The following is a 15,101-nucleotide window of genomic DNA, read 5'->3' as shown; positions in this document are numbered from 1 at the left end:
ACTTTGAAACAGTAGACTATATTAATATCTTATTAATAAAGGTTGAGGTTGAAGCAAGCCTTTTACTTGAACTTCAACGAAGCATCCTAGTATTCACTTTACAAAATAGCAATTAGAATTTTGATAACTTCAATGAAACTCGGACGTCAGTATTTAAAATTTTCATATATTTTATCACTTATTGATCTACTGTCTTTTGTTTCTTTATCCTTGCTATGGTCAAAATGTATATAGAAATTTATACATCATAATTTTACATTACCAATAATGTGATCATAATTAATAATACATCACGTTTTACTAACATAACAAAATAGAAATTCATAACAACACAAAATAAACAATAAATTAAATAATTGTGAATATTTGGAACAGTCACAAGGCAATACGAAAATAGGATTAAGATAAGTACTACATCTTCCTTTAAAAAAAACGAAGCCACTTTATCTGCCAACGATCTAGATTGCATTTCAGTTTTATCTTGCGGAAGTTGCTAAAATTAAGTGACTTTTTGTGTCATGTAGAAGATACGTACGTACAAATTCGGGATCTAGCCTCATTTTTAAAGCTAAAACTATAAGCGTTTTTACTTTGTGACTTCTCATCAGGAATGAAAAGAAAAGTTGTATTATTGGATTATATAATATTGAATCTTCTATTCGTATATTTAAGATATAGAGTTTCTAAGTAAAGGTACCTGACAACTCTGGGGGATAAAGGCGGCCGGAGCGTGGTGTTGAACCGACGCACCTTGTCTGTCCATTCGCAGTTGCTTGGACGTCCATAACGCAACCAGTTTCTTTGCCTAGCTTTGGTGTCTTCATCTTAGCAAAGTCCCTTCCCTCGCAACTCAGCAGGGGGATTTCGTAACTCTTCGCACTCTTATGCTGCACATGGCGTCTACAAAATACTACTTTTCGTTGGGTAGACAAATTGATATCCCTAAAGTAAAATTAGGTCCAAAAACACCTCCTAGATCTTTGTGAGGAATAAATGGATGCTCCCTGCCCTCCCTTATCTTACGCACCTTCGGAGTAGTGACGTCATCCTGCGAACACACGCTGTGTAAGTGTGTAAATAAACATTTATTGTCTTTGTTCCGTTTTCCTACACCTATAGCTCTTGCCCAGTCTTACGGCGGGCGGCCTACATGCTGGCAAGGGAAGTGGAGAGCGGGAAAGCGACCAATCCAGCGCGATGAGAAACGCAGCAGCCTATAAAACGAGGTGCGCGCAGCACATCTTCCCGCGACTTCGTAACTCTCGGCGCCACCGCTACTGTATGGTTGGAGAAATTTCTGAGAACCTATCGCAGCCCGGTATAATTGATATCAGGGGCCGACGGTTCAGAAACAATGGCGTATATAGATAAAGTTTTGCTTCACACGCGGGTGTCGTGTGTATCGTGCAGTGTATCACGCGTGGGCAGAGAATATATTGTTATGAGTTTTATATGAGTTATATATTCTGTGTTAAAATGTATCAATACTTTAAATACGTACATCGGTTCTTGTGTATTGCTGCCATAGCTTTTTGATAACGTATCCTTTCGAGAAGAGATATCGTGTTTATATCGTTATAGTCAGCGAACAAGTGAACTAGGGATGACCATAAAAAATAATGCGAAAAATCCGGATAATCCAAATGTCTGGAGTATTCGGACATACGGATATCAGAATATCCGATATCCGGATATTTGAAATCAGGATAGAAAATTATCCGATATATGTATAAAATTTTATCCGGATTTGGCAATCCCTAGTGTGAATGACACACAACCATACAGAGGAGTCAAGGCGCCGGAACTTTCTTGCGCTGATAAAATGCAATTTCCAACAATGAAGAAGAGATCGTCCTGAAACTGTCTTGCAGAATATCTCACCCCTTACCCATTTGTTACGTCTCAATTTACGTATTCCAAAACTACAATAAATTATCTTCACAAATCCTAAAAATGTCGAGTTCCATGCTTTGGTTCTACAGAGATGAAAGAGATATTTATTGATCGAACGCGTATTTCTGATCCTTTGACTTATACGTTAACAGAAGAAACTGGCACCTGCTGATGAAAACTTCTCCTCTGGGTGAAGAGCAAATGGATGTATGGCACGTCAGGCGGCGATCGTTTATCAGAAACCTTGCAATTCCTCCCTCAAGCTAGCGATGCGTTCCCCGCTTGATTAAAAGGGGAAATGGTTCTTTCTGGGATTTCTTCTCGGTCTATGCCGATAAATGCGAGATAGCCTGCCGCAGCCACGGCGCGTGAAACGTCTCATTTTAACCAAGAAACGCCAGTCACATTTTCGCAATAACCGCGAAACGCTACGTGCTGTTCCAGAAACGTTTTGCTTGGCAATATTTCATACCTTTCCCGCTTGTGTTTGTTTTGGATTTAAAACATTCTTTGCGCTTTTTCCCTTTACGCTCGCTTCTTATTAAAGAAACAAACTATAGAACAGAGTATGAGAAATTTCATAAATATAAAAGGTACTGTTCGACCGCCGAACGTGTCTGGCTTAAGTGAACGAATCCAAATGAAATTGAGTGTAAGTAGTTTCTTTGGTTTTCTTCTTCTGAAGACGAGTAACTGACTTTTCCAAAAGTTATTAGAAGTAATACACACGAACCGCTCTATTTTAATTGATTGATTGATTTGCTTTATTTTACTACGCTTTTTGTGCCACTTTTGGCTAATTTGCGAAGATGAGGATGAGTGATGATATGATGAAATTGATGAATGGATACTCACAAACATCCATGCCCAGGGCAGGATTCGAACCCGGGACCCCTGGCGTCATAGCGTGATATGCTAACCACTCCGCCATGGGGAACGGCCGCTCTAATTTAACACAGAATATACAGGGTGTCCGAATTGAAACGCCCTAATTTTAAATACTTAAATTAAACATAATATACAGGCAATAACAGTGTGGTAGGTAGTATACAATAGCTTAGCTGTGGAAATTTTAAATAGGTAATGAATAGTAAGGATTCTTTTACTGTGTATCGTTCTAGGGGGTAAAAAGTGAAAATGACAACCAATGCTGAAAAAGCGCAAACTGTGTGCTGGTACGCAGAATTGGGATTCATTATTGCAAGAAATCCGTTCGAACACTAAATTTCGGAGAGCAATGTCACGTTACGCCGTATGAACTGATTTCTTGGGACTTCGTGCAAATGCATCTGCAATGCGCTGAACATTTTCTTCTAATGCTCAGAGTCTCCCCGATGGCGCAGTGGTAGCGTCCTTGCCTTATAATCAAGGGGTCCCGGGTTCGATACCCAGTGGAGGCAGTCCCGATTAGCCTTACTGTGCATAAAGTGGACTTAACACACCAAATAAAATAAAATCCTCTGATGTTCGTGATCGGCCTCTTAGCGAAAGATCCTGTCTCTAGAAACGCTGCTTTCCACGCCTTGATTCTTTTGGCATCGGGAGGGTCTCTGTGATACTCTGCACTAAACCGTCCTTGAACTGCAATAATGGATCCCAATTCTGCGTACCACCACACAGTTTGAACTTTTTCAGCATTGGTTGTCATTTTCACTTTTCACCCCCTGGAACGATACAAAATAAACGAAATCTTATTATTCATTACCTATTTAAAATTTCCACAGCTAAGTTACCATATACCACCTAACAAAGTGTTCTTGCATGTATATTATTTTTAACATAAGTATTTGAAATTAGGGCATTTCAATTAGGACACCCGGTATAATTCATATGAAACTCAGAACAATACATTGTCCACTTTATGTACAGAAAGGCTAATCGGGACAGAAACTGCAGTTTAAAGTGGGATCCGAACCATCATATAATATGACTCCACCGAAATCCCTTGATTACAAGGCAACGACCGGGTGCAGGTAGTAAATATACTCGAAATTACTTCGCGGGTTCCTTATGAGGGTTTCGCCTCCCCGATGGCGTAGTGGTAACGTCGTCGCCTTGTAATCAAGGGGTCCCGGGTTCGGTATCCGGTGGAGACACATAGTGGTTCGGATTCCACTTTAAACTGTAGGTCCAGTCCCGATTAGCCTTACTGTGCATAAAGTGGACTTAATACACCAACTCAAACCAAACTGGCGTAGGCAGTGGGGAGCTGATGAGCTTACAGCTCCTTCCGAAATTTTGTGAAAACCCTAATTCTCAAATGCAAGCAGTAAATAACATGGTTGGTTGGTGAAATTAGTGTTTTAAGTCCACTTTATGCACAGTAAGGCTAATCGGGACTGGACCTACAGTTTAAAATGAGATCCGAACCCCTATGTGCCTCCACCGAGTATCGAACCCGGCACCAGTAAATAACATGGGAAAAACTAAAGTGGTAAATGAAAACAATGACTGAAAATGGTATTCTGTATCCTTCCATCCTTATACAGGGTGACACAGGTAGGTGTACTTATTTTTTAATGTGACACCAAACTTTATTTCTGGGGTTTGAATAGGTGTGGGAAGTAATGCCATTTGTGTTACGTAGAAAAAATGACATCTGGAAGGGGATATCCATCTACCATAATGCAGTTTTCCAGTCGAGAGGTAAAGCTGCCCCACACGCGTTCCAATGTCTCCTGAGTGATCTGCTGCATCTCCCTACGAATAGCTGTCTTCAGTTCGTATAATGAACGGGGTTTGTGGACGTAAACCCGCTCCTTTAAATACTCCCACAGAATGAAGTCGCACATACTCAGCTGCGTTGCAACCGCTGAGTCGCCGTTTCTCAGATAGGCATCACACGTGAACACGTGATGTTCCACCGGCCACGACTCCATGTTAACTGCAATAAATAAATGTAAAATAAATGGCAATACATTATACAACAAAAATAATACAGTTTGGTGTACAATTAACTGTGTATTTTCATATTAAATACCTCACTGTGTCACCCTGTAGAACACAGCTATGTACTATCCACCTTTAGAATTCCAGTCCCCCCCGAAAAGAAACCCAGCGTACGCCAGTGTTTACTTAGTTCGCTTTATACCAGAACGACGCTAGTAGCTTTGAATTTAGGCAAAAAAATAGCTATATATAAGGGATACCTTAATTATAAAGATACCACATGCACATTGCAATATGCCCAGAAGGCATATGAGAAGTGGGGCCGACAATCCTGCCCAGTCGTAGAGGTGATGTGATCAGCACCATGCTCTGTCCACCTTATCCTATAAGCAGGGGTTTATCCAAAGGAAAATATATATTTTGGGGGTGTAAGTTCGTGTTTAAGCGGTATAAGAGTATATTTTGAACCAAAATGACTATAAATTGGGCCATTGTGGGTGAACCCCAGAACCACTCTATTCAGGAACATTGTTGGAAAAAACATTTCCACCTGAAATTACTTACGACAAGAATCGAACACGGATCTCCCGCCAAAACCTTATTTGAGTAATTTCTTTTCATGCCTCCTATAAACAGCGGGAGCAAATATAGAACAAAATGCAGGCTGGGTTTGTGTCGACCTCCGTGACGGTGGACAACACGAGCGCTACGACTCCAGGGGTCCCAGGTTCGATTCCTGGTACGATGTTAAGAAACAGAGAGAAAAAGAAAACGATAAAGTAGACATCGAATTAACTACAATCAAAAAAATGCGAAAGAAACAATTAGTTACAATTAAATTTTAGGGGAAAGAAAGCTGATAGAGTGATTGCACGTTATGTGAAAGACTCGGTTCGAGTTCTCGTCGAACTTGCATATTAGCATTGCAATCATGTACGCGTAAAATGCTTCTATGTGCCTGCTCTAAAAAAATGTTACAAGCAGGGTTGTTAAAAGTCCAGGAATTGTAAATAAATTCAATTCCGGTCCGGTCTGTAAAATATTTCAAATCGGTTATGGAACTCTTTTTTTTCCTGATGAATTTAAATTCGGTCCAGGAACCCTTTTTCAATGTAACAATAAGCAACTTGGACCGAATTTAAATTGCGTGAGTAAAAAGGTTTCGGTCCTGCAGCGGAACCCAATAGAACCCATTAGAATTTATGGGTTCCTGAACCTTTAACAGCCCTGGTTACAAGATTATTGGAAGCACTTGTGCTTCCGTGTAAAGCGGGCCTTAGAAACGAAACTGGACATTTCTAATTATCATTGATGGAATTTAGTTTACTTTACTTCGCTTTTCTGCCACTTTTTGCTAAAAGCAGCGGTGAGGATGAGTGATGAAATTGACGGAGAGACACTTACAAAGAACGCACATGCCCAGGGCGGGATTCGAACCCGCGACCCCTGACATCATAGCACTCTGTGATAACCACTCGGCCAGGGAGGCCGGCAGGCGATGCTAGGGTAACGAGTGCGTGGTTGTGAAGGGCCGAAAAGAAGTTCTTATGATCTGAAACGCTCACGTCAGCCAGATACATTAGAAGCCAACTGGTCTAGTATTGCATTGAATGAAATCAGTCAAGGCGCTGCAATACCATTGGTATCTGTATCGGAAGGTATCGGTTGGACTTTCTCAATGCCACACGACACTTCCGCTAAATGTAATTATCCTGGAGATTGTGTAAAATTATATTTGTTTTGCATAATTATTTTGTGAAAAAAACTGAATATTGCGATAACATGTAATTTAATTCTTGAATATTTTAAGAATCTTGGTAAATTGATGCATTAGAGTGGAATACTTAAACACTAATATTACTCAATATTTTAAATAACTTTTAATTATTACAAACTAGCTGATTGCCCGGCGTTGCCCGGGTATTTATTTATCCCAATCTTCTATTGGACAGGAAAATAATGAATTTTAACTATAGTGTAAAATGAACTTGGAGTTGAAGGGCATTGGGAGTGTCACTATTCATCTTAGCGACCTCTAAAACTATGGATTCCACAATAATTTCGAACGTTTTTTTATTATTTTTACATGTCACCCCATTCACACCCCCACCCCTAGGGATGCCAGGGGTGTCTTACTTAACAATAATATTACTCAATATTTTAAACAACTTTTAATTATTACAAATTTCAAACATCGGTATCGGTGGGAACTTGTGTGAGTGTCGGTATTGGTTGAAAGTGGTATAGGCTCAGCACTATGCAATACACTTTGGAAAACAGACTTAGTGTGGTGGCAATATATAAGAGGGAGGGAGGGTGAGAGTCAAATAAAAACCGTAATTTGATTTTGTTTCTTATCTAATAGATTTCTGTATATAGGGTTTCACAAGTTTGTCTAATTTTAGCACATACCTATCGCTCATCTACATATATTTTCAACTTTAAGTTAGTGCCTGTATACCTTAAGAAGAATACTTCTTTGGTGTCCACGTGCAGTCACTTGTGAACCACTACGAAGGCCTTTCCACCCATCTGCCTGCGAACTGAGCCATTGTCGAACTTTCTCCTCCATTAGTAAACTTGCTGGTGTGGTTAGCATGAACAGAGATATTGAAATTTCATTTGCCGAGAAATTTCTATAAGTTTTAGGCTGACAAAGGGCAAGACACCAGTCCTCTTCGCTGGTGCAAGTGTGTATAGAAGGAGCCATGTTTAAAATAACAAATTGTGTTTTGAAGCTCACTTGATTAGTGTTGCAGCCTTGAGGTCGTTTTGAAAATAGCCGTTTATACCTGATATTTTGAGCTGTATACAGTCTGCATTGCAATTTTCATTGGACTTTTAAGGTTTTTATTTGACTCTTGTAATACAGGGTGGCGCAAAAGTCAGTTTACCCAAAAAGCACATTGATAACAGTATTAGATAGAGTATGTGCTTCTTGTGCTAAGTAATATTTTTTAGGAATACGGTTGGTAACATTGTCGTGTGGCACTGGCAACAGTGCAATCGTTATTCTTTTGTCGACAGTTGAGTCTCTGGCTTGTTGTAGGTAGTGTGATTATTTGTTGTTTGCAAGCAAATTCTGGTCTGTGACATATTGAAAACTGCAATGGCACATAAGTACACAACAGAACAGCGTGTGTGCATGCTTCAATTGTGGTGGAAACATGATAAAGATACAGCCGAAGTGCTGGCAGGTTTTCGTGCCAAGTTTTCTGATGCGCCTTCACCAACACGGCAACAAGTATGTAAGTTCCGAAGGTGAAATGGGATCTTATTCTTTTTTATCCTTATTTTTTTTATGCACATGTTACTACGGAATCTTATCTCGAGATGCTGCAGGATGTGGTGTTAGTTGAACTTGAAAACAACCCCACTTATTCACATCACTGTTTTGTACATTATGGACGTGACGTTAGATTTTTTTTTAGATGACACATTTGAAGAGTGGATAGAATGCTGTGGTAACATTGATTGGCCTGCGCGTTCTTGTGACTTGACGCCATGCGATTTTGCTTTGTGGGTAATTGTTAAGAATATGGTATATCCACCATCAGATTTGCATGCACTGAAAGACTCAATTATCAATGCGTTTCATGTCATCAACATCGTATTTGCAATTCTGTTGTTTATCGTTGCACACAATGTATTGCAAACAATGAAGGAACAAAACCACTGGAACTGGAATTTTGTGTATCTACTTGTATTTTGTATGTATACTTGAATTTTGTGTATAAACTTGAATTTGTGTATGGGTAAACTTACTTTTGCGCCACTCTGTATCTGGTGTATTGTGTATTTATGCTTGAATTTTGTATCTATTTGTAGTGTGTGTATTGAAATATCTGTGCCCTGACTTTTGTACGAAGGTAGTTTGATTTTTTTCCAGTAGTATAAATAAATTCCATGTTTATCCCCCCCTCCCTCACTTCTGGGTTGCATCTCCCGCATCCCCCCAGGGGTTACATTTCCATCTGGGCACGTAAGCAGTAAATTCGTTCGGACAAGCAATTACCGCCATCCTCTATCCACTACACTGGAAAAGGTGGTTGCGGGAGTGTGTCTGCTCCCCGGAGATCGCAAGTAGATTATCCGCTAATGCAATAGGCCCCGGCGGTATTTTATAACGTCCGATCCATAAAAGGGGCTATGAGAAATGGCAATAACCGGCCCTGGATTTGCAGCGAGGCGTTTCGGGACACTGTAATTGCAATGAACTCTGTTCGTTCCTCCCTGCCTTTAGCGGAAACCTTGCAAAAGGGAAGATTGAACACGCACGCCCGCCCGCACACGCATCCCCATAGGCAAACAGATCTGCAGAAATCGCAGTTCAATCTGGTACGCAGAAAAATCATGGTCTTGTGATGGATGGTATGGGAAGTAGTCAAACTGGTTCGAATCTAAGATAAGAACAAATTGTGATTTTGTTTTTCGTTATTTAGAGCTTCTTTTTCAGTATATCAAGGACTAAGACCTTGAGGAATGGACATTTTTAAAGCTCTCAGGAATATATATTGGCGGCACAAACAATGGAGGAACAAAACCACTGAAACTGGAATTTTGTTGATGGCAACAAATGAAGACGATCTACAAATTTCTGTTTTCAAACTTCAATCAATTCTTACAAATTATAACATGAAAATTTGAGATGGTAAAACAGAATCAATGGCAAATAATGGTAAAAAAAAATCCTTCCTAGAGTGAAAGCAGTGACAAACGATAAGATATTTGAACAGGTAAAAGTCTTTCTAGCCATATTTCACGGTTCGAACACTAAAAATATATTGAGAAAAAATAATAAAATATAATACATTAAATGGATTTTCGAAAAGACATTTTGGAAAAAAAAAATTAGAAAATATTAAATTTGATACCATAACATAATTTCAAAACCGGCTTTTCTCGAATGTTAGTCTCTCTGCCAACATGATAAAAGTAGAATAAATTGTCACCTTACGAAACAAAATTACACATCACCACCGGTTCTTTTTTTGTTTTCGAGACAGGAAAGTCCGCCGCTATGGCTTTCAAGTAGTCTCCCAATTGTCCTCACGACGCTGAGGTGACACCTAAATTCTGGAGTTCCCACCGGGACCATTCGGATACGCGGAAGCCCTAGTAACTAGTGCAAAAGTATAATTTGTCATTTTTGGCGAGTATATAAAATCACCACTAGAATACCGAGTTGTCTTTTTTAGGTAGGCCTACATGTAATATCAACGCTACTGGTTTGTCTCAATATGTTGCAATTTACAGTGTAAAATTAATTATTGATTTATTTTGCCTCGCTTTTCTGCCACGTTTGGCTAATCGTGAAGATGAAGGCGATTTTTTATAAGCTGTTTCAGCGACCAGAGGAGGCACGGGCCAGCCCCACCCTCCCCCCACCCCACCACCATTTGCCTCTGTACTATGGCTTCTTAATGCTAATCCTTGCCTACCAAGTAGCCTACATGTCGACGTCCCACCCTCCCACGTTTTGGCACCCAATTGTTGCTACTGTTGATGAGATGAACCTTAACAGAAACACAAGTCCCATAGACTTGTTGAGTCTAGATGCCAGTCTGGTTAGTCAGCAACAATGAACAAGGGTGCACAGGTGAAATAATATTAATTACAAATAGCAGTACGTGACGTATTACAACACTAATGTAAGAGTTACATTTTGAGATGTAGTAATACACTTTACAATAATATCACATCAATTATAAGTCAGCCTGCTCTAAAATATCAAACTTTTTGAACCATTTAATATATATCGCAGCTAACATCACTGTTTGATCAGAGTTATATTAAATTATAAAGATGTTTTAGACAACAGCTACTCAGTCACGTCGCTAACACTATTGCTACCCTCGCCTTCAAAGTTTTCACAGATAAAAGATCTATAGGTGTGATATCGGGAGAACGTGGATGCCATGATGTTGGACCATCCCTCCAAATCTAGCAGTTTGGAAGCGTGTTACTCAAGTACCGGCAAACACCTAAACCGTAAAATGGAGATTGTCCAACACATGGAGAAAGTGAGCATCGCGTAGACGTTCTACGTGTAACAGTTGAAGTTTATGAATAAAACAACAATCCTGTGGTTTGGGGGACAGCATGCCTCTGCCTAACATAACAAAACATTTCGGGTTTTGGTGTCATTTCAAGATTGGCCACAAAATACGGATTTCAAGTTATCCGTTTCAGGATAATTCGGTTATATCCTGATAATGCGTATAAGATGAAGGATTTGTGGAAAATACGTACAGCGAAATACGAACAAAAGAATATGTGGATAGCCCACATTCGGGTATCACGACATTTCGGATAATTCGAATATCCAGATTTGGCCATCTGTACTCTCTACCTAGCGTAAATTATGCATAAGAAATTATATATATATATGTATTTATATATATATTAAATGAATAAGTAAATAACATAATTCTGATCTTCCTTCCAGCAGTTGGTGGACGACGACGGCAGCGTGGAGACCGCTCTGATCAACTACCTTTTCGCCAAGCAAATTGTCAACCGGTTACGCAGCCAGCTGGATGTCACCGACCTTCAAAGGAAGAGGAGCTACTGGAAGCAATGCGCCTTCAACGCCGTGTCCTGCTTCGGGAAGTAAAATAAAATGGCCGCTTCGTTTTTTAACCTCAACCGTCAATATTCATTCTTGGTTTATATCTGCATGGCCTTCTTCTATTCAGCTCGAGTTTTGGTTTACCATTCTTCCGATCTAACCTAAATGTGCAATAAGACTTTACGCTCAAGCCATGCTTGTGTACTAAATTTGCGTCCGAAACATATATATGTAAAGCGAGTTCAAAATTTCCAACACTCTAAAATATTAACTAATTGAAATTATATCTACAGTACCGCCCCCTCCAAACACTATGTATAATAATTCTTCTACTACTTTCTGTTACCTATTGTGGCTTGCATACACCTTCATTGTGGCACACATATTCCGCATTATGTTATCATGTATCAACAACGCTATATTTTACTAATATCCCCTCAGCAGTATACTTGTCATGGTTGATTGAGATATGAAAATATTTTAAAAGTTGCAATTTTGTCCTTGTACATATCAAGTATTTATTTGAATGTAGACTCAGACTAACACACATAATAAAATCTATTTGTTATGTTTGGTAAAATATACATTCGATACATTTTCATCGATTCTGTAGGAATGTAGTAGATTTATCTTCAAATTCAAAATTATGTACCACTTTTTTTTCAGTATTTTACGACTTAGATTTTTCTTGTTGTCCATCTCTGTCATTAAAAATTGATCAATTATAGCACTAAACTCAATAAATATTTATTTTACAGAATTCTCTTTAATTCCTTCATATCATTAGATAGTATGAACCTGTAAAGTGTAGTGTGTGAAACTTTTTATTTATATAATCACGCTCTGAAACAACATTTACCCTTTAGAGTACAACAATTGTTTTTGTTTCTTCAAGAGAACTGCCACGATTCTGCGGGCAAGTCAAATGGCGTGTAAAATAACTTTTGCCGCCGCAGTCATTGGTTGAATGTGTATTTATAACGTTATTATCTTCATTCGTCGCATTTAAAGATATTTTGGTGGTTCTTGAGCTTTCAATCACCATAAGCCTTGCATAAGGACTAAGTTCAAAATGGACTTTATGAGCCGTCTTAATAAAAATGAGCCGAGATTTGTTTGAGTTCCAGATCTCGACGTCGGGAAATTCCAAATGATTGTGTTTCAAAGTAATTAATTCCCGATGATTTCTACACTATAAATCTAGCAAAAATCTTGCAAATCCAGAATTGCAAAAACAAACACTTCAAGGGCTAATGTTAGTAGAATTCGAGATTTTCACTCTGTCGGGAAATTTGAAACATTTCCCGTCTCGAAAAGTTTCACTGACTTAGCCTGGAAATGGTGAACCATTCCCGTCTGGAAAGTCAAGATTTTAAAATTTCACGTTCAATCCCGTCCAACAAACTTCTAGTACTTTTAATAACGAGAAATTAATTTTAAACCACAGTGCCCTGACACCAAATTGTGATAGTTCTGCACTGATATGTCTGTAAACCACTGGCGTACGCATGAGAGAGCTGATGGAGCTGAAATTTTGAGAAAATGAAATTTGGGAAAAACTAAAAATGGTAAATGCACACCCACCTTAAAATGACCCCTAATTATGATGTTTACAACTTTTAAAACGAAGGTTAGAAATGGTAATTGGGAAATTTGCGTACCCCGCTCCCCTAGACACAGCCTCCTCCGAAAAAAAACCTGCGAACGCCAGTTTCTCTAATGGTTTACATTCTTAAACCAAGTCAATAAACTTTCTATTGTTCACTATTGTCACCGAAACACTGCGAGACGTCAATTATAAACAGTGCACAGCACCATACAGGGTTAGCCTAAAAGAAATAGACACTTTCAAAGTTTTACAGAAAGAAGAGTTTTAATAATAGGACTGAAATGGTTTGAAGAGTACGTCCTGAGGTTTTCATTGGTAAGTTACCAGTGTTCTATGTGTGACCCTTTTGTAATACGACAGATATTCAATGTGATAGTCCATTTCTCCCCAAACATGACTTTTCCCCTTGCACAGGCAACCAGTTTAATCAAGTTCCTTGCTCCAATAGTAGATGGACAGTCTTGTGGGTGGTTATTTGTCATAACGTGTCTAAAACGACGCTGCACGGCAGTAACAGAATTTGTTGTTCCAAATTCAAGCACACACAAAGCCTATACTACCTGGTTAGCGACTATATTGCTCGACTGACGTCAAGGGTGCTCATGTAATGCTGACGTCACAAAAACAAACTAAAAGTGGGGTCGTAAACTTTAAGACATTCTCTATACAACAGTACTAAATGCTTTCTGATGTAACAAACAAATTTCAATGTATAAAGCGTTAAAACTGCCTATTTCTTTTAGGTTAACCCTGTATTTCTCTCAAATTTGGCCGAAAAAAAAATAAATGATTTGATTCGAATCAATGGTAGGTGAAACGGCGTTTCACACTAGAGCAATTCGGTGCCAGTGTGGCGCTCACATTTGTTTACACGGTCTCCTTTCTGCTGTCTTTTTCGGCCGAAACCAGATAACTTTATATGATGTGTTGGCCTTTAAATTGGCCGACTTTTGATGTCGCCTCTGGAGTTCACGGGTTCGAGTCTCGACCTGGTCGTGGGTACTATTCGTGATTGTTCCTTCATCAAGTTCGTGCAATCACCACTCCTCCTCATTGTCGCAATGGACCAAAAGTGACAGAAAATTATTAAAAATAAAAATACCTGTAATTATTGTTCATTTGGTTTATTTTACTTCGCTCTACTGCAGCCTTTTAGTTAATCGCGACAATGATGAAGGAACACTCACAAATAACACCCGTGCCCAGGCCGGGATTCGAACCTGAGACTGCTAGCGTGGTAGCAACAAAAATGCTCATCATGTTGTTATCCTTGAAATGATCTTGTTTGATCTTTCTAGTTGATGCATTTTTAGTTCATCACATGTAACAGAATCTCATAAAAGTGCCCTTTTACGCATCTCTGTGTGTATTTTGACACACCAAACAGTGCATTATTTGCAGTTTATGCACGTTAATGTGTTATTGGAGTCAACTGACACGTTTTGGGTTCTGTGTGTACGCATAAAATGGGTTTCTAAACTGTAACACTTCAAACACCATTACTTAACGGACAAAAAAGGCGACCTTTTCAACCCTTTCAAGGATTGCAAAATACATTGAATAGCCTGTAATCATAGAGACGAGTATAGCCAGTGGCGTAGAGCAGTTTTCAGTTTTCTCATAAGCACATTCTTCAATCAGAGGATGGTCATTTTGATTCAATCTTTCAAAACAAGGACGATTTGAGTCGGGTCTGATTATGTTGTTTTTTTCTCGCAGTTGCCAACTTTGCGATTTTGTCACTAGATCTAGTAACTTTTTGTATGATTTTTAGCTGATTGAAAAATCTGATTATACCTATAAGCACAGGTACGTATCAGTGATACACAGAAGTAAATACACAACCACACACAATGTACCTCGGTACCTAATATCTTGTGTTAATCGCGACGATGAGAATGAATGATCTCATGAAATAGATGATGATACAAACACAATCAAACATCTACGTCTTAACTAGATTTAGAACCAGAGACTCTGGCTTCATAGCGTATCACCTTACGTGTCATGATGAGCACGTGTGTTTGTGCGAACAAGAATGTGACCAACAGGTAAATACGTTAGCTATGAATTAGCATATATAATTCAGTGTTTGCAAGTCAAATTTACTTATTTTGAGGAATTCTAATTGTAATTAGT

General features: G+C 39.0%; 1 protein-coding gene across 2 annotated transcripts in view; it reads left to right on the top strand.

Moving 5' to 3' along the window:
* The window catches only part of LOC145987082 (prohormone-1-like), a 154,031-nt gene extending 141,945 nt beyond the window's left edge, over nt 1–12,086 (top strand). The window contains exon 3 of one of the 2 annotated variants that reach the window (XM_083121550.1): nt 11,234–12,086. In XM_083121550.1, the coding sequence (XP_082977676.1) occupies nt 11,234–11,398 (165 nt within the window). In that variant the 3' untranslated portion in view covers nt 11,399–12,086. Of the gene's footprint in view, nt 1–11,230 lie in introns of both variants that reach the window. The other variant, XM_083121549.1, reaches the window with a different exon arrangement.
* Nucleotides 12,087–15,101: the final 3,015 nt, after the last annotated feature.

The sequence above is a fragment of the Lepisma saccharinum genome, chromosome 4 (assembly GCF_977018435.1).
Source record: "Lepisma saccharinum chromosome 4, izLepSacc3.1, whole genome shotgun sequence".
NCBI classification, from domain to species: Eukaryota; Metazoa; Arthropoda; class Insecta; order Zygentoma; family Lepismatidae; genus Lepisma; species Lepisma saccharinum.
The sequence above is the reverse complement of the archived record's forward strand: the minus strand, read 5'-3'. Positions and strand labels throughout refer to the sequence as shown.